At 40.2% G+C, this 19,655-nt stretch overlaps 1 protein-coding gene across 2 annotated transcripts in view; it reads right to left on the bottom strand.

The window, feature by feature from the left end:
• LOC145402139 (procollagen-lysine,2-oxoglutarate 5-dioxygenase 2-like) overlaps positions 1 to 19,655 on the bottom strand; it is a 101,688-nt gene that overhangs the window by 75,884 nt on the left and 6,149 nt on the right. For both annotated transcript variants that reach the window (XM_080274256.1, XM_080274255.1), the window contains exons 2-5: positions 16,302 to 16,390; positions 13,691 to 13,718; positions 13,540 to 13,636; positions 11,279 to 11,442 (exon numbers count right to left, since the gene is read on the bottom strand). In XM_080274256.1, the coding sequence (XP_080130382.1) occupies positions 11,279 to 11,442; positions 13,540 to 13,636; positions 13,691 to 13,718; positions 16,302 to 16,390 (378 nt within the window). The remainder of the gene's footprint in view (positions 1 to 11,278; positions 11,443 to 13,539; positions 13,637 to 13,690; positions 13,719 to 16,301; positions 16,391 to 19,655) is intronic.

Raw genomic sequence — 19,655 nt, 5'->3', positions numbered from 1 at the left:
GTTGGCAGCTGTCATAATGTTGATAGCCGTGGTCATGATGTAGGTAAATCTGGTAGGTCTACTAGTAACCTTGGTAGCATTCCTGTTAATTATATGGAAGTGTGGTAGTAATGTTAATGGAAACGTTGGTAGGTGTGGTGCGCGGACGTGTGGTAGTAATACTGATGGTTGTGCAGGAAAGGATGGTATGTGTGGTGTGCGGAAGTGTGGTAGTAATACTGATAGTTGTGGTGGAAATGTTGGTAGGTGTGGTGGTGGTGTGTGGAAGTGTAGTAATAATAATGACAGCTGTGGTGGAAATGTTATGTGTGGTGGTGGTGTGCGGAAGTGTGATAGTAATACTGATAGTTATGGGGGAAATGTTGGTGGGTGTGGTGGTGTGCGGAAGTGTGGTAGTAATACTGATAGTTGTGGTGGAAATGTTGGTAGGTGTGGTGGTGGTGTGCGGAAGTGTGGTATGGAAGGCAGAGGGAAACCATACAAGCCTCTCCAGCTCTTACTCCTGCTTCCGCCCATGTCTGGTTGTCTGAGTGCACACGTGTACAAAACTCACATCACAGTCAAGCACAAAAGTTCGCCTACTGTGTCACTGCGTCTGCTTCACATTTAGGGCATGTCCATCATTTTCCCCCTGAAGCATCATATCAAGGATAATCATATATGAGCAGAGGAACAATACAGAATCTCTGTTAGCTTATGAATCACGGCCAACAAGGGGACCGGAGAAATCGAAGATATCAGAAGAAATTTTGTTCCCGTCTGAACACATTTCTTGTGTATTCTTTAAACCCTCTCAGATCGTTGACGTCTTTCTGTAATATATTTTCGCTGTTATCAGATGAATTTACTCGTTAGGAGAGACATTTAGTAGTGCAAGATTATTGAGGACTAGATCCAACCCCTCCATTTCTAAGTCTTTCCTATGATTCTGAATAAAAACGATTTCCTCGTGGTGAAGCATTTTAATCCCTTCAATGCGAAAGATCTTTCCTAAGTTCAAGCAAATCGTCTAGCGGTAGCAATAATATAAAAACAAGACCGTGCTGATACGATCAATGTATTATTTTTTAAGTTATTACGAGAGGTCTTCCCGAAGTAAAATAACATCTAAAGGTAGCAAATAATAATAATAAAAAAAAAGCAACTGAAATGAAGTTAACAAAGGCAAAAGTGATGACAAGCTCTAATTTTGATCGTCTTTTATGAAACCCATGAGCACACCTTGACTGACAAAAATAGTCACTACAACACTTGGTCTACCAGTACAGTGTGTTTGGCTTCTCTAACTTACTGCTGAATACCCTCAGTAATATAGCTAGGCATGAAGGCTAACCTAATGTAGTGTCCATAAGCATTACACAAATGAATGTCAACTAAATTAAGGATTGTATACACATTCGGTCTCTCAGCTTTAACTCCATCAGTAGACTGACGCCTTATTCATTAAATTCTAGCAAGAAAAGATTTTCCCAATTGGAACGGTTTCAGCAGAGCCTTCAGTAAGCCTCTCATTACCAGTAGGCTTTCCTTAGCTGAATAATTAGTAAAATCGTCTCCTGTACGTCTATGTAGTGAATAAATCATATAGTCAAAGGTTTGTCTCCGTAGGTCTGCCTTTACGTATGTGTCTTTTCGTATGTACACATTATATATATATATTATATATATATATATATATATGCCCAATAAAAGTAAGTGAAAACAAAGCAGCTTTTTCAGTTAGAAATAACGAACAGATTTCAAGCTCTAAGCAATGTCGAGTGTGATACTGATGAGTTGAATGCTAGACCAACAAAAGTGCTACAAGAATCAGCGAAGGCAGTAGTGAAAGCTAATACAACAAAAACCATCATCATCATCATCATCACCCGGACCTCCTTTTCCACACTAGCGCAGGAGTAGCAATGTCCAGACAGCCCAAATTTGCTCAGTCCAACGGGCCATGCTTTTATTTGCTCACCATTCAAGCCCCCGGAATCCAGACAATATCTGATATGCCAAAAACAGTCACCACATCCTGTAGCTTCACATAAACGTATCCGAGTCAATCTGAATGCTGTCACGTTAAAAAGGGGTGCCAAATTCCTGATCATGCGCTTCTCCTCACAATATTCATCCAGCCAGCTCGATTTCACTGACGTCCAAACCTCTCTACCTCACACACTCATCCACCATAGCCCTCCACCTTCTCCTTGGTCTACCTCGCCTCCTCCCTCCTTCAAATTCACTCAGATTTACTTTTTTCACCACTCTCTTGTTATCCATTCTCTCCACATGACCATACCATCTCAGTACACTCTCCTCGATTCTGTGTCCACAGACTTCCTCACTCCAAATCTTTCACGAATCATATTATTTTATATCCTATCCACTCCCTGTTCTCCACATGCATTCCTCAGCAGTCCCATCTCCACTGCTCTCGCTCTTAACTTCATTTTCATGCCACACCATAGTCTCACATCCATATGTTAAAGTTGGCACAAACACTCCTTGTAAGCCTTGTGCAGCTGCAACACTCAAGCCTGTTTCTTATCAAGGCCTTCATTGCACCAGCTACTTTCCTTCCCTGTGTCACTCTACTTTCCACCAACAAGTACTGTAAAAGTCCTCTTATTCGGCATCATCTGGACCAAGCAGGTGCTGAAAAAGCAAAAACTGCCGGATAACCGGAAAAACTTGCCAAAAAGCTTCTAGCAATCATGGTCGGTCACCCTAATGCAATCATAGTGTCCAGCAAGTATTATTGGTCAACCATAAGCACTAAATATTTGATGAGCAATTATACTTAATGTACTTAATGATACACTACAGATAAACTTACCTTAACCTAAGTGTATTTAAATACAGCATGTACACCAAAAATAGCATGACAAAGTTTCCAAACTTTCAAAAGGTCCCGCTCACAACGCCAGACATTCACGAGTCATGAGGCCAATGGAGCATGCAGTGTTGGCAAGCAGAAATCTTCAGAAGTGCTAAGCTCAACTACCCGATGCGTCCCGTCAACGTATGGGTATGTCGCAAAGTTTTGTCACTGCTAGTCCCATCGATGTACCAGTACATTGTGCAATTGCAAGGTTCATAATTTGCACAATTTTCAATATTCGCACATGATTTTTGGTACGTATACACGGGACACCTTCCTCTACAAGATGCCAGGCAGGGACAATGACTTAACCCGCATGACCTCCCCCCCCCAGCACACCATTGTCTCGGCAATTCACCTGTTATCAGTGACCTGGCCAATAAAGACAATCAGGGCCAGAGTGATTCCCCAATCAATGACAATGTGGAGGACAAAGTTTACATAGCATTAGAGGAAGAAACAGTCAGAAATGATGATCAGGTAATGTTGCCAAAAAAGGTCAGGTATGTTGATGTGTTAGTGAGTGAAACAATGCTCATATTGCCTATATTGCTGTCAAAACCAATATACTCTCGTACTACATGTAAATTCGTACCAAATAAATTAAATACCGTTTATGAGTGGTGTGGAATAGTTACCCTCCCATAGAACTCGTTTTCTTTGGAGCCAGCCTGATAGAAAACCCAGTAAGTTAAGGAGTACTGCTAGCTGTATCGAGTATTTTAAACCTCAGGTGAGTGATATCTCTATGAATTTTCGATGTTTCTCACCAAAAGAGGTTTGAGCCAAAAAAAAAAAAATCCAAAATTGGTCGGGATTTGGGGGAGTCAGTGGTGGTAAATCAGTCAGGACGTGACGAGTTAAAATGTGCTAAGCTATAGGTGAACTGTTCAAATTTTTTAGCTAAATTGGACTTCAAAATGCACTGGATATAAAAGAAAATCTAATATTCATTGGTGCTATTTTATTATGGAAAGAGCTACATTATTATGAAAAGCGCTAGATCTAGTGCCAACAGTGCCAAATTGACAACCATGGGGGCACGGGTACCAGCTGAAAGCCGGTAACAATCGGCTCAGCATATGTCCTGGAAGAGCAGAGAACTTCCGTAATGGGACTATTTACGAAAACCAGCGAAAACACGAAATACCCTTAGACCAGATGCCGAATGAGAGAACTTTTACTGTATTCAGAAAAGACACTCGAGCTCATGAAAAGGGCAAAGGGAATGGAAGTAAAAACAAAGAAAGATGAAACAGAACAGAAAGCAATAAATTACAGTACATCAGTGAAAGACAAAAACGGTGAGGTAATTAAATGCAGAGATGAGATGGTGAAGAGAGTTGAAGTATTTTACAAAGAACTGTATGCATCAAAAAGAAAACAGTACCAGTAGCTAACTTTTCAGTTGACACAAGTGAAATACTGGAGGTAACACCAGATGAAGTAAACATTTCTTTTAAAAATATGAAAAGAGGGAAGGCCCCAAGAGAAGATGGAATAGTAGCAGTTTACTGTTCGAGGCAGGAGCAGAAGTACAAAATAGTCTTGCCCACTTATTTACTCAGTACAATATATAAAAAGAAAATTCCCAAAATATGGTGTAATGCAATACCGTAGTTATTATATTTTACAAAAATGCAACACAAAAAATCTTAGTACAGTAAAAGTCCATTAATCCGAACATGGATAATCTGAAAATCCCAATAATCAGAATTTTTGAAGGCTGACAAAAACACCAAAAGTAAAAAAAAATCAAAACAAAAAAATTCAAACTGGGCACCAAATGCGCCAAAGTGCCAAGTGGTGTGGTCATGGAACTTTCGTGGAAGGAAGCTTCTGTATACTTTGATAAACTGGTGCATTTCATTGAACAAAATAATCATTACAATGGGGCCGAGGTGATCAATTTCCATATCCTGTGAAACGAGTTCTACAAGAAACGTGCGCAGGCTGTCAGGCAGGCTGATATCTGTGACTGACTGAAGTGCGTGAGCAACCAGGCAGGTAAATCCACTGACGACGACCCAAGACCAGCTACCCACACTCCAAAGAAGGCACCTCAAGGAACCCTAGAAGAAGCAGGTAGTCCTGAGGGTTCCGAGACAATTCGCCGTCAAGTCAATTTCCCATCGGATAATTCACCGTCAAAACATGGACGATTCCCCGTCAGGACAATTTGCACCCTGGACGATTCCCCGTCATTCTATAAATATACTTATTATTAATTAACCCTTATACCGCGGGTGTCATCTCAGAATGACATTGCAAAAACTGGACCAAACCGCGGGTGTCATTCTCGAATGTTTGTGAATATTTTGAATACCCCGCATTTTTTCCGTGCGCCAATTGTTTCAAGGGAGAGTAGCTATTAAGTTCTTTCACTCCAGCCGACCCCCACCTCCCTCCTCCCACCCCCCGGGCCCCCACCTCCCACCCTCCGGGCCCCCCACCCCACCCCTGACCAATACGCATCAGTATCTGTCCAGCTGTGTGAGTGACAACACCACTGATGTGGCAGTGAAGTGCAGGCAAATTATAGTGCCTTTTACCTGCCTCAGTGAACACAGAGTGGGTGTTTATCGTATGTGCAGTGTTCATATATGTTTATAGTATTATTATTAGAATGAGGTTGGCATTTGGTAATGGTGTGTGAGCGAAAAATAGTGATTACAACACCGCTGATGTGGCAGTGAAGTGCGGGCAATTACAGTGCCTTTTACCTGCCTCAGTGAACACAGGGTGGGTGCTTATCGTATGTGCAGTGTTCATATATGTTTATAGTATTATTATCAGAATGAGGTTGGCATTTGGTAATGGCGTGTGAACGAAAAATAGTGATTACAACACCGCTGATGTGGCAGTGAAGTGCAGGCAATTACAGTGCCTTTTACCTGCCTCAGTGAACACAGAGTGGGTGTTTATCGTATGTGCAGTGCTCATATATATTTATAGTATTATTATCAGAATGAGGTTGGCATTTGGTAATGGTGTGTGAGCGAAGGTAATGGTGTGTGAGCGAAAAATAGTGATTTTAGATCGCTCACTTCTAACGGCACTGCCCATCCGGTGATAGTCAACGAAATCATGAAACCTACATCATTGCAAAGCCGAAGGTTAGTACTTTCTAATGGTACCTTATTTTTTGCTCTAGATTTATTCTGTGCAGAGTTATAAAGGTTTAAAGTTTGTTTACATTTTGGCTGAAACCCCCGCGGGAGAGGACAGTCGGGGCAAAACAATGCCCGCGGTTAAAGGGTTAATCAATACATTAACCCCTTAACCGCGGGGCGTCACTTTCGTGATGCTTGGGAGCAAGGGATCATACCGCGGGGCGTCGCTTTTGTGATTCTGTGTTATTTTGAATTCACCCGGGCTTCCAAGTGGGGGCTTGTATCACCTATCAGTACTGCCAATGTCCAACACTAGTCCGCACTCCTAATCTCATCTGTACTCCCATCCATTGTTGACAATTTAGCCATTTCTCCCCGTTCTTGACTCCCCTCCCTACCCCCCCTCCATTACCCTATCCTCTCGCCTGCCCGGCCGTGCTACGCTAAGTAAATCTTCCCTGGAATTTTTCACTGATTTCATCCATTGAAATAAGCCCTATGCCCTATTCTTATACCAAATAATATATACAAGAAAGAAATAAGGTAAGTGAGAGTGCCATACACCTGGAATTGGCTAATTATCACCTGACAACACCTCACGTGCACTGGTTCGCTAATTTTCGCTGTTTTTTTCCCCTTGAAATATGCCGTATAATCTATTTTCGTAATAAATATACATACAAGGAGGGAAGGGAGAAGCCTAAGTGATATTTACATTCACCTGGAACTACCTAATTTATAATGTATTGTCTAGATTTCCTGCCAATCATTTCAGTGAAATACATAGCGGTTTCAAGAGCTACATTGGTAGTACTCAATATCCCCTAAGTAGGCCTCTACCCGGGCCGGCCCTCCCTTATCAGTTCTCTCTCATCTTCTGAAGAGGAGGTGCGCCTGTTCCTCTTGCTGACTTCAGGGCCTTTTTCACCCCCATGCAAAGGGCCCTGTGACCTTTACCCCCTACTTAAACCTCGTGTGGAAAGAGGTAAAGGGCTGACAATTGATAAAAGAGTGACTACGATCTTTCTATTGAGTAAAACAGTGCAAGTGGAATTGTAAATAATGTGTAAATAATGTGTAAACAGCAAGTGAAAGTAATGAATGTAAATATATGTGAACAATGGAGAATAGTTTTATAAGTTACTTCAAGTGACAGTGCATAACACAGTGTAAATAAAATAGAAATGTAAATAACATAAATAAAATAGAGAACGTAAATAGAAATGTAAATGAGTAGTATTATAAGAATACGCGTATATACCCTAGGAGTAATGAAAGTGAAAGTTTCACTCTAGCATGTCTGAATACTATGAGTTATGAGAGTGAAGATGAAAGTGACATTCACTCTCAATGCTAGTATACAGGATGAGAAAGTGAATGCTACGTATTTTACTGAAAGAAATTGAATCCCTACAGTGACAATAAACTAATACTACTGAAGGAAACTTATGGATAAAGACTGTAGATATATATAAGTGTTATATAGTAATAGAAATATAAAGTGTGAGGGGTTTTATGAATAATAAATGACAGAGTACCAAGAGCGAACTAGCGCAAGTGCGGCGGTCAGACGCGCTCATAATTTTCATTGCTTTCACAGTGGTTTTTTTTTTGGAGTATGGATCCCAAACTACTTGAAAATCATTGAGTAGTGTTTATAGTGTTAATATCTGGCTGTGGTAATCATATTACGGGTTGTCGGGAAGTGTAAAGTGGAGACTTCGTTACCCAACTTCAGAGGTCTCCACAAGTCCTACGGTAACTGACGAAGGCTCAACAAACATTCCAGGAGAAAGCTGAAGGTATGTGCCATAAGCATATATAATTTTAATATTCTAGGACTAATAACTGATTTTTGGCAAATATTTTTTGAGAGTCTGTCGGAGTCCGAATAACCCCGTGGCACATGCAAAACATCGGTAAACATGCCCGCGGTGTAGGGGTTAATAACTATATTTCCGGGGCATCCATCAAAGTCTATGTTCAATAGCGTAAGCTTTCGATATTATTAATTAGTTGCACATTTAGATAATTAACTTGTTTCTTCCTCGCTGTAGTCGCCTTTAACCTGCCCCATCCTAACTGATTTTCCACCACTGACTCCCCCCAATCCTGACCAATTTATGACAAAAAATTTTGGGGCTCAAACCTCCACTTTTGGTGAGAAACACCGAAAATTCATAGAGAAATCACTCACCTGAGGTTTAAAATACCGGATACAGGTTGCAGTACCCCTTATCTTACTGGGTTTTCTATCAGGCTGGCTCCAAAGAAAACGAGGTCTATGGGAGGCTAACTATTCCACACCACTCATAAACGGTATTTATTTATTTATTTGGTATGAATTTATATGTAGTACGAGAGTATATTGGTTTTCACACAGTAATAAAGGCAATAGAAGCATTGTTTCACTCACCAAACACATCAACATACCTGACCTTTTTTGGCGACATTACCTGATCATTTCTGACTGTTTCTTCCTCTAATGCTACGTAAACTTTATCCTCCACATTGTCATCAATTGGGGAATCACTCTGGTTTTGAATTTCTTACCGTGGCAAGACATGTTTTTACTGGCCAGGTCACTGGTAACAGGTGAATTGCCGAAACAATGGCGTGCAAGGGGGGGGGGTCATGCAGGGTAAGGCATTGTCCCTGCCTGACATCTTGTAGAGGAAGGTGTCCCATGTAAACGTACCAAAAATCACGTGCGAAATTTGAAAAATGTGCAAATGACAGACCTTGCAATTGCGGTGCATTTATATACGTCAATGGGAGTCACAGTGACAAAACGTTCGGACGTATATGTACATCAATGGGAAGCAGCGGATTAAATTATATTATAGCATCACCCACAACTGTCTTCATTAATGACGGCAAATTGTTTTGTTATTGTTGTGATGGCGAACTGACTTGATGGCGAATTGTCCCGAAACCGTCCTGAGCCGATACTCAAGGATGATGTGTGAAAGTGACAAAGTGAAATACTGTATACTGTACCAAAGGTTTAAGGAATTTTCCACAGTAATACATATTAAGTTTTTGTGCTTTTACAATACATGCATATTATTATTAACCCTGGACTTACTCTCTCTAACTGGATTTACCTGCCTACAACTGCTGTTTTCTACACTATGCATTACTGGTAAGTTAAACAACCCATAACATCTCTTAATTTACCAATTACAGTTCGTGTCTTCAGTAATACATTAAGTAAAAAAATTTGCGTAATATGTTAATATGTGCTATGTTATATTATGAATGAAATGAAAAGTGATCCATCTGATAAAATTTCAGTTTAAACATGAATTTGTCTTAGGGGTCCCACCCAAAAATCCAAAAAATCTGATAATCCAAATGATTCTCGGTCCACTGCTATTCGGATTAATGGACTTTTACTGTAACTACATACCCACTGGCTTATTATTAGTTACCTACAAACTCTTCACTTAAGTCCTTATGAAAAAAATAAAAACTAATTTGGAAGAAAACCAACCTTGCGAACAGGCAGGATTTTAAAGTGGGTATTCAACTACTGATCATCTACACACAAAGAATCAGTTAATTGAGAAAACTACAGAATATAATAAACCACTGTGCTTAGGTTCTGTTGATAACGAAAAAGCTTTCGACTCAGTGGTGCACATAGCAATTATAAATTCACTGCAAGAACAAGGAGTGAATGAGAACATTGTAAAACTGCTCGAAAACATATATAATGAGGGAACTGCTACAGACAATTTACATAAAATTCAGAAAAAATTAAAATTGAAAAGGGAGTGCATCAGGAATATACAGTTTCACCAAAATTATTTACAGCATGCCTAGAAAGCAACTTCAGAAAATTAGACTAGGAAAGCAAAGGCGTAAACATAGATGGAGAAAACCTAAACCATTTAAGATTTGCAGATGACACTGTCCTAATCTCAGAAACAGCTGAGACATTGCAAGAAATGTTAAATGACCTAACAGAGAAAGTCTTAAAGTAGGGCTTAAGATGAACCAGAGTAAAACTAACAATATTTAATCCAAACCCACCAAAGAGCGACATCCGAATAAGCGAAAAAATATTCGAAGAAGTTGTGGAGTGCAATTACTTGGGGCAAATACTGAAATTAACGAAAGGCCATGATAGCGAAATAAAAAGACACATTACAACTGGATGGAAAGCTTTCGGTAAACATAAAGACATCATGATAAGTACCTTGCCAATAGGTGTGACACGAAGTATATAACGAATGTACAAGGCATCCCCTCAATTAACTAATGTAATACAGCCAATGGAGTGTCCGGGTTGTGACGATGTCCAGATAAAGAACAATATCCCCCTCCTATTCTGCACCCATTCCTTACCTATACCCAACCTCCTAACCGTACCTAACCTATTTGTACAGTACCTCTGCTTATTTTGCTAGTGTTCCCCGGTCATTCTGGCATATTCAGACATTAAAACACACATAGGAATATGCAAATTAATGAATAACACCAAGAACACCACGCAAAAAAACATAAAAAAAGAAAAACTGCCCCACCTAACTTTAGCAGTGTTTTCCGGTCACTCTGGCATACTTAAGCATCTTAAGACACAAGGAATATCCAAAGTAATATTAAACTCCATAAAAATAATTTTAAAAAAATACCCATATGTACAGTGCCCCTGATCGGAAAACACTGCCAAAATTTAGCAGTGTTTTCCGATCATTCTACCTAGGGGCCGTACTCACTTAAGTCTCCATATCAGTTAACTATCATCACATATCGTTTTGTTTCTCTTTTAGTCACTTTAATATTCACTCATTAGCCTATGCAGTGTTTGTAAACTGTATGGATGACGACAAAAGGGCAGACGAGGAATCTTGTGCACAATTTAAGCTTGGGAGTTTAAAAATATGACCCCAGGAGAGTGAGGGGTGTGTACGGTGAGTGTGAACTCAGAACTGGAACCGTGGTACGATATTATGTGGGGAAACATCAGCGCCTGATTACGAGTGAGTGGTGAACTGCATGGGATATGCTTTATAGTAATCTACAGGGTATGACAAAGTTAATGTTAGTCTTTGTGCAGACCATTAAACCCTGTACAACTGCGAACAGTAACATCTGTTCAATTTTAGTTGAACAGTATGAAATTCTAACACAATATTCTGATAAGTTTCTTGGGCTAAGAAGACAGTATCACTGGGTATCGAAAGTCGCTGCTCACTGTCTTGTTATTTACCGAAATGAAATGAACTGATATTTGTCTGCATTTGTACATTTCAGTTCAACTGTATGCATGACATAAGACAAGTGAACTAACCTCCAGCATTGAGGAATCTCTTGCCGCGGTCCACCTTGGGGTAGTGGCTCTCCAGGCTGCTGTCTGGCCAACAGAACCCATCAGCGGACATAAACACCTCACACCCACATGCCTCCCACTCCTCTATCACACGCACTGGCCCAGCAGCAAGTATCACGTCCACACTGCAACATAATTAATAATAATAATAATAATAATAATAATAATAATGATTATTAAAAATACTTATCTATACCTATTTATATATATATATATATATATATATATATATATATATATATATATATATATATATATATATATATCTAGCTATATATTAAAAGCTGTTGTGCCTCTCTTTGTCCCTGTGCATGGGAATCTTAGATAGACTTTTGGTGGCGGAGCTTAAGGGAGTGACACGGCACCTCTCATAGAGGAACCAAGGGATGTAGTACAGAGACTAACACATCCGTTAATTGGGTGGGTAGAGTTTTGGGCAGCGAATTCAGCGCCTCTCACGGGCTAAGAGCTTAGTGGGAGCATATTGTACCGGAAACTTGCACTCGAGTTGATGCAAACAAGCTAGCCAGTTAGCGAGGTGGTGATGACTAGCAAACGTTCATTATCGCTCAAAGCGGAGCCAACCCCTAGTGCACTGCAATGGATGGATGGGTATCAGTTTGCTTACAGGGTGATTTCCAGTGCCAGTGACGGGTTTATGTTGCTGGTCTATTTATCTATCTATTGCCAGACGGCTTAATCCCGTAAGGGGTGACCACAAACAAATTGCCTCCATGTCGACCTGTCCCCCGCAATTTCACTGCCCCGCTCCCAGCTCACACCTCCCTCTCTCATGTACAATACCTCTCCACTCCATCACTCCGTCTCACCATTGGCCTCCCCCTCCTTCTCCCCCACCCCCTCCAACTCACTCACATATATTCTCCTCGTCAGTCTCACTCTCCATCCTCTCTACATGGCCAAACCACCTCAGTGTGCTTCTCCTAACGCTTCCTGTCACATCCACATCCACATCACAACGCTCCTTCACTTCCTCATTTGTCAGTCTCTCTCCATGTGACTCCACATGCTCTCACTCTTGATTTGTGTCCCTCCAACAAGGTCCAAGCTTCACTTCCATACGTAAGAGTTGGTATCACAATACTGTCATGTAGCAACTTTTTCACTTCCATGTTCACTTCCCTGTTTCTTATCACTGCTTTCAAGGAACCAGCGACCTTTCTTCCTTGTTGTACCTTTTCAAGCACTTCACCCTCTAAACTTCCATCCTTACTCATCATACTACCCAAGTACTTAAACGCACTCACAGTTTCCAATTCCTCCTTATCCAACCTCACTGTACATTCACTTCATTTCTCTCGAAAACCATAGCTTTACTCTTCCCTACATTCACCTTTAGATTCAGTTTCTTACACACTCTCCCAAACTCATCCACCAAGTCTTGCAGCTCCCCTTCGTCTTCACTTAACAATACAGTACCATCTGCAAACAACAGTACAGGGAGTTTCCAAACACTGCCCTCTCTCATTAGGGCCGCTCCAGCATCCATTGCCCTACCTTGCATCTCTTTTATAACCCCATCCATATACAGATTGAACAACCATGGAGACATAACACATTCCTGTTTGAATCCAACCTTCATATAGAAAAATTCACTCAGTTCACTATCCACACGCAATTCAGCCTTAGCACCCTCATACATACTCTTCACGGCATTCAACAACTTCCCATCTACTCCATATATTCTTAATACTTTCCACAATCCTTGTCTATCCACCCTGTCATATGCTTTCTTCAAATCCATGAAGGCCGCATACAACTTCTTTCCCTTCTCTAGAAACTTTTCCACTAGAGATCTAAGAATGAATATCTGATCTACACAATCTATCTCCCTTCCTAAAGCTTCCCAGTTCTTCTCCAACTAATTTCTCTGTTATTTCCCTAACTCTGTCAATAAATATCCTACCATGTACTTTTCCTATTACACTAAAATGACAAATGCCCCTATGATTACCACACACTCCTTTTTCCCCTCTTCCTTTGTACAGGGGAATAATTATGTTGCTGGTAATAATAATAATAATAATAATAATAATAATAATAATTACAATAATAATTGCCAGCAACCAACTTCAGTAGGGTTACAGGGTAGTTCCAGTGCCAGAGACGGACTTATGTTGCTAATAACATATGCAAGCAGCCAGGTTCAACTCAGTAATGCCGTATTTATCAAGCACAATCTATATACAATACACACCCACCTTTCAGTAAAGAGCACGGGCTTGTCTTCAGCGAGGGTGGCTAACTCCTCCTTCAGTAGCTCCAGGGTGGAATGTGTCTTCCCTCCTTCCTTACTGCCTTCCTCCTTCCCTCCTTCCTTACTGCCTTCCTCCTTCCCTCCTTCCTTACTGCCTTCCTCCTTCCCTCCTTCGCCCAAGAACTGGGAAGGAAAGATTTTTTTATTTTGTAATTCTCTCTCTCTCTCTCTCTCTCTCTCTCTCTCTCTCTCTCTCTCTCTCTCTCTCTCTCTCTCTCTCTCTCATATTGGACGTTACCAGGCACCACTTCTATATCGATTAATTATATATGACCAGTATACATTAATATTTTCGAGTAAATTAACATCTTTTTAAAACTTCACGACAAGAATAAGGTACATGAGACTCCTAAGACGCCGACGTAGATATAAATTGTGCAGGATTAGGTGCTTGACTGAGGCTGAAGATACTTAAAGATATAGTGTAACAGTACCAAAAATTTTACCTAGATGATTCACGATGATGATGATAATGATGGATGATGACAATGATAATGGATAATGACGATGATGATGATGATAAGAAATCGGGGAGAGAGAGAGAGAGAGAGAGAGAGAGAGAGAGAGTGTCGTATCCTGAGTAAAGTCGCAACTAAAGTGCTGGACGGAGGCAAGGCCTTGGGAGGAGGGGTCATCACATCCTAGAGGCGCACGGTATCTAGGCCTGAAGGAACGGGGCTGTCCGCTATGCAAACACCCTCGACCCCGAAGGATGAGAAAGCAGGAGGGAGGAGGGTGTGAAGGCAGTAAATGAGGATAATAACTTCGTCAACATTTGAACGGGTGTGCCATAAACCATATTTGTGTTAAAACGGATTAACTGTATATGCCATGAGAAAGAGCAAGAGGGGAGAGGGTAACAGGGGGTCTGGGACTCAAATAAATAAATTAATAAATCAGATAGGTAGATGTCCTTGATTCGGGTTCACTCTAGTAATTTCCTACAACCCTCACAGTCACGGTGGTCCAGAAATGCCGTGTTCGCCTTCTTGTATGCGTGTGTCGTTAGTCTGCGTTGAAACCGACGCCGTGGGAGATCCTCATAAAAAGTGTTGGTAGCTATGTCCTTTCACATGCTACCAAATTCTCGTACCTTGCTGGTTCGTACTGACGATATAATTATAACACACACACACACACACACACACACACACACACAAAACCTTTGCTGATCGTACAGTACCTAGCCAGCATGGCGATGAGTCAGATTTGGCTATCGCTTCACTCCAAGGTCAGGTCGTGTAGTGAAGCTCATGCATACTGACAGATACAACAGACAAGAGATACAACAGATACAAGACACAACAGACACAACACAACAGATACAAGACAAAACAGACAACAGACACAACAGATACAAGACACAACAGACAACAGATACAAATACAAGACACAACAGATGCAACAGATCACAACACCCAGGGAATACGTGGACAGTATCCTTTCTCCTCTTTTTCAAGGGAGAGTGATGATGGTGACTGCCTTGCACCAAATATAATAATGTGATGAAAAATATAGTAGGGATGATGATGATGATGATGGAGGAGACTGGATGGTGCTGAATGATGCTGGATGACGATGAATGTTGGATGATGCTGAATGCTGGATGACGATGGATGTTGGACGATGATGGATGTTGGACGATGTTGGATGATGCTGGATGTTGGATGATGCTGGATGTTGGATGATGCTGGATGTTGGATGATGCTGGATGTTGGATGATGACGGATGTTGGATGATGACAGATGTTGGATGATGACATGTTGAATGATGATGGATGTTGAATGATGCTGAATGATGGATGGATGAAGGATGGATGTTGGACAATGCTGGATGCTGGATGACGATCGATGTTGGATGATGATGGATGTTGGATGATGATGGGCAATGATGGATGCTGGATGATGATGATGGATGTTGGATGATGCTGGATAATGATGGATGTTGAATGATGACATGTTGGATGATGATGGATGGATGTTGGATGATGATGGATGTTGGATGATGAATAATGATGATGATGGATGATGTTCGATGATGCTGGACGATGTTGGATGATCATGTATATTGGATGATGATGGATATTAGATGATTGTGAACGTTTGAATGATGATGGATGTTTGATGATGTCAGATGATGATAAGTGTTGGATGACGATGGATGTGGATGACGATCGATGAGGAGGAGGAGGATGGAGGAGGGCAGAATAGATGAGGATGAGGATGGATGCGGATGACGAATGGAAATGACATGATGATGATGATGATGATGACGATGATGATGGTAATGATGATGATGATGATGATGATGACGATGATGATGATGATGACGATGATGATGATGGTAATGATGACGATGATGATGATGATGGTAATGATGACGATGATGATGACTGATCCTGACCGTGACGCCGTTGGCCTTGGAGATAATGGATGAGGATGACTGATGAGGATGGATGGTGGATGATGAATGATGATGATGATGGATAGTGGATGATGATGACGATGATGATGATGATGATGATGATGATGATGGATGATGATGATGATGGATAGTGGATGATGATGACGACTGATGATAATGATAATGATGACGATAATGATGATGATGATGATGATTATGATGATAATGATTATGATGATGGATGTTGGATGCTGGATGATGATGATGATGATGATGATAATGACAATGATGATGATGACTGACCTTGACCGTGTAGCCGTAGACCTTGGCAGACCTGAGGAAGCGGTCCGTGGCATCCGTACCGTTACGTCGCACCGTCAGTACCGTCAGGGCTGTGGGCACGGTACAGTAGTTGATTACATTAGGTTAAATTAGTCTGGGTAAGAATATTGTAGATGTGGAGCTAAGCCGAGTCAGAAGTAGAATAAATATGCAATTATGAAATATACAGAGATAATGAAAATAAAGCAGGGTAAAATAAAGATAATGAATGGTACAGTTGCGGGGGAACAATACGTAAACCTAATAATATACCGGTAATAACTGTCATGATTCGGTGGCGTAATTGTTTTCAACTCCTTCACTACGAGGATGTCTCTTACATTTTGTTCGAGCTGCTTCCAGACGTTTTTAATCAGAGAGACTTTTCGAAGTGGATAGGTTAGTTATGACATTCATAATCCTCTTCATTACAGAATATTTCCTCTAAACAGTATCATAGTGTGTTTGGTAGTGAGGGAAAAAAAAAAAAGTCCTTGGCCTGAAGTGGTTAAATACCGGTACCGGTAAATACTTTCAGTGCTGGCAACTGTGACTGAGAGCGGCCACAAGTCGAGTGGGGTGGGCTGTCTGGGGAAAGTTTCTTATGCCCGCAACTGTACGCTTGCTTAAATGGAGCGAGGTACGGTACAGCGGCACGCACTGATGGGTACAATGCAGGGAAGGGTACACGGTCAATTTGGGTCAACCAACTCAGTTTTCCACGTAAATGATTCCTTTGGAGATCCAGCATATCTTTGAATTCTCTAAGGAAAGAAATAAGAAAAGAAAGCACAGCCAAGGTGTAGTCTCCCTCTTTGCCCCTACGCCGCCCTATCCCACAGAAGGTATACAACACGAGTAGTAGGCGGTGTGGTTGATGCATTTCCTATGCCTTAGTTTAACGTGTAATAGTACAACCGAAGCTGTGTACAACTCTCCACGAAAGGGTGATACATGAAAAGAAGTATCACAAACTAGAGTGAACTGGAGGAAGGGGACTTCGATGGGGCCACACGACCCTTTCCCTTAACTTTGAGGGTCCACTTTCTTAGACATACCAGTGACTAATTTTTAATGTGATATAACAATATATATATATATATATATATATATATATATATATATATATATATATATATATATATATATATATATATATATATATATAACCAAATAATGGGGGTTTCCTCATGGTACTAAATAAGATTCCCGGACATGGTTATCAGTGAGGTGGACACTGCTTGCACATGGAACACATGCCTCCCCCAACCATTCCATTATGATTATGATTATGGTATCATAATACTCTAGATCTCATCCCTCAGGTGCTGTAAGTTAAATGCTCCAAGTGTTACCACAATCGTATATCAGTATTATAATCCTAAAACCGTATCGAGCTCGGGAAGAAGACGCTCCTTTCCTGATCGTCCTCTACTCGATCGGGTCCTTGGAGTACTGTAAACTGTTACCTTTGCTTTTTTTCTGTCACATCAACAAAAAAAAAAAAAAAAAAAAAAAAAAATGTCCATGCTTTTATGGGTGATAAAAATAACTTTAAAAATGGTTGTTTAGCTTCCAGTGATACACACTGATAACTGACAATGATTTATCGTTGTCTGTTGAATATTAATAGATTATCTTGCATTTCGATCATGGACGAATCAAACATTCCTTAAAATGATAAGTTTGTACATTTTAAATGCGATTAAATTCCAAGTTTCATAGATGCTTGTCCCTCTCCCCCACCCTTACTTAGGTCCTGGCAACGCTCAAGTGGATTATACTGACAAATACAGTTACATACCGGTACATCATAAAGCACTAAAGAATTTTCTTGACTTACAATTAATAACAGTATGAAGAGTATTTAGTACAGAGCTACGGTGCTTTTGACACGAAAGCCGTAAGAGGATGATATTGACGTTTATTTGATCATATGATCGTGATAATGCAAGGCGAAACCGAGCGGTGAAATTGTTTTAAGGAGCAAGAGGAAGTGAAAGTGTGAAAGTGGAGCAGCTTCTTAATGGTGGACGAATACCAAAAAAAAAAAAAAAGTTATTGGAGGAATCAAAGGTCAATAAATTAAAAGCAACAGGATATGAAACAATTGTGCATTGCACAGGTTATGTGTGTGTGTGTGTGTGTGTGTAAATATATAGGGTACATATATACCGGCAGGTACATATATACCGGCAGGTACATATATGTTTATATATGCATATACTGTACATGTAAACATATATATATATATATATATATATATATATATATATATATATATATATATATATATATATATATCAGCCGTTGAGTGTCCACTGCAGGACCAGCCTATCCCAACCTAAGTGGGGACGATACAGCCGATGTATCTCCACCAAGTGGCTTAGGCTGTCTGGTTGAGATTGTATGTAGGGTGAGAAGTGCTTGTAAGTGTAACTGTAGGGTTGGAGTGGCTTTGGATGTGTGTGTAGTCTGTGAACCAAGTGTAATCGGCCCGCGCAAGCCGACTGGGTGCAAGCATACTTTATAGTATGCGACACTGGTTCAACCACAGCACCCCTGATTTCCGCCAATGCAGTACGTGGCCAGAGGAACGCTCCCAAAGTTTATTACCCTGGCGGGGCGCGAACACTAGTTCTTCAGTGTACGATAGATAGATGTAGATATACAGGGTGTGTGTATACATATATAAACATATGTATATGTATATAAGTGTGTGTATTTATATATATATATATATATATATATATATATATATATATATATATATATATATATATATATATATATATATATATACGCGAACACTAGTTCTTCAGTGTACGATAGATAGATGTAGATATACAGGGTGTATATATATATATATATATATATATATATATATATATATATATATATATATATATATATATATATATATGTATATTTATATACAGGGTGTGTGTATACATATATAAACATATGCGTATGTATATAAGTGTGTATACAGAGAGAGAGAGAGAGAGAGAGAGAGAGAGAGAGACAGAGAGAGAGAGAGAGTGGTGAAATGAGGAGACTGAAAAGGCAAAGGATGAAAAGGGTGGATGGCAGGCCTTTTAATAAAATTTATCAACGAAGGAAAGAGTATACTGTATTGCGGGTAAGAAACATGAAGAGGTTAGATGCGAGAAAAAGGAAAATACTGTCTGTATATGATGAAGTAAATGTAAAATGATTTAAAACTAGTCTAAAGATAAATTATTTTGGAACGTACAAAAATGCAGGAAGGATGAGGGGAAAAAAGGATGAAAATGTGGGGGATGAGGAAGGAAAAAAAAAAAAAAAATACCACAA

This window comes from Coenobita brevimanus, chromosome 57 (assembly GCF_032717465.1).
Source record: "Coenobita brevimanus isolate Jiangsu-jjx chromosome 57, ASM3271746v2, whole genome shotgun sequence".
NCBI classification, from domain to species: Eukaryota; Metazoa; Arthropoda; class Malacostraca; order Decapoda; family Coenobitidae; genus Coenobita; species Coenobita brevimanus.
Note: the sequence above shows the minus strand (reverse complement) of the source record. Positions and strands in the feature narration are given on the sequence as shown.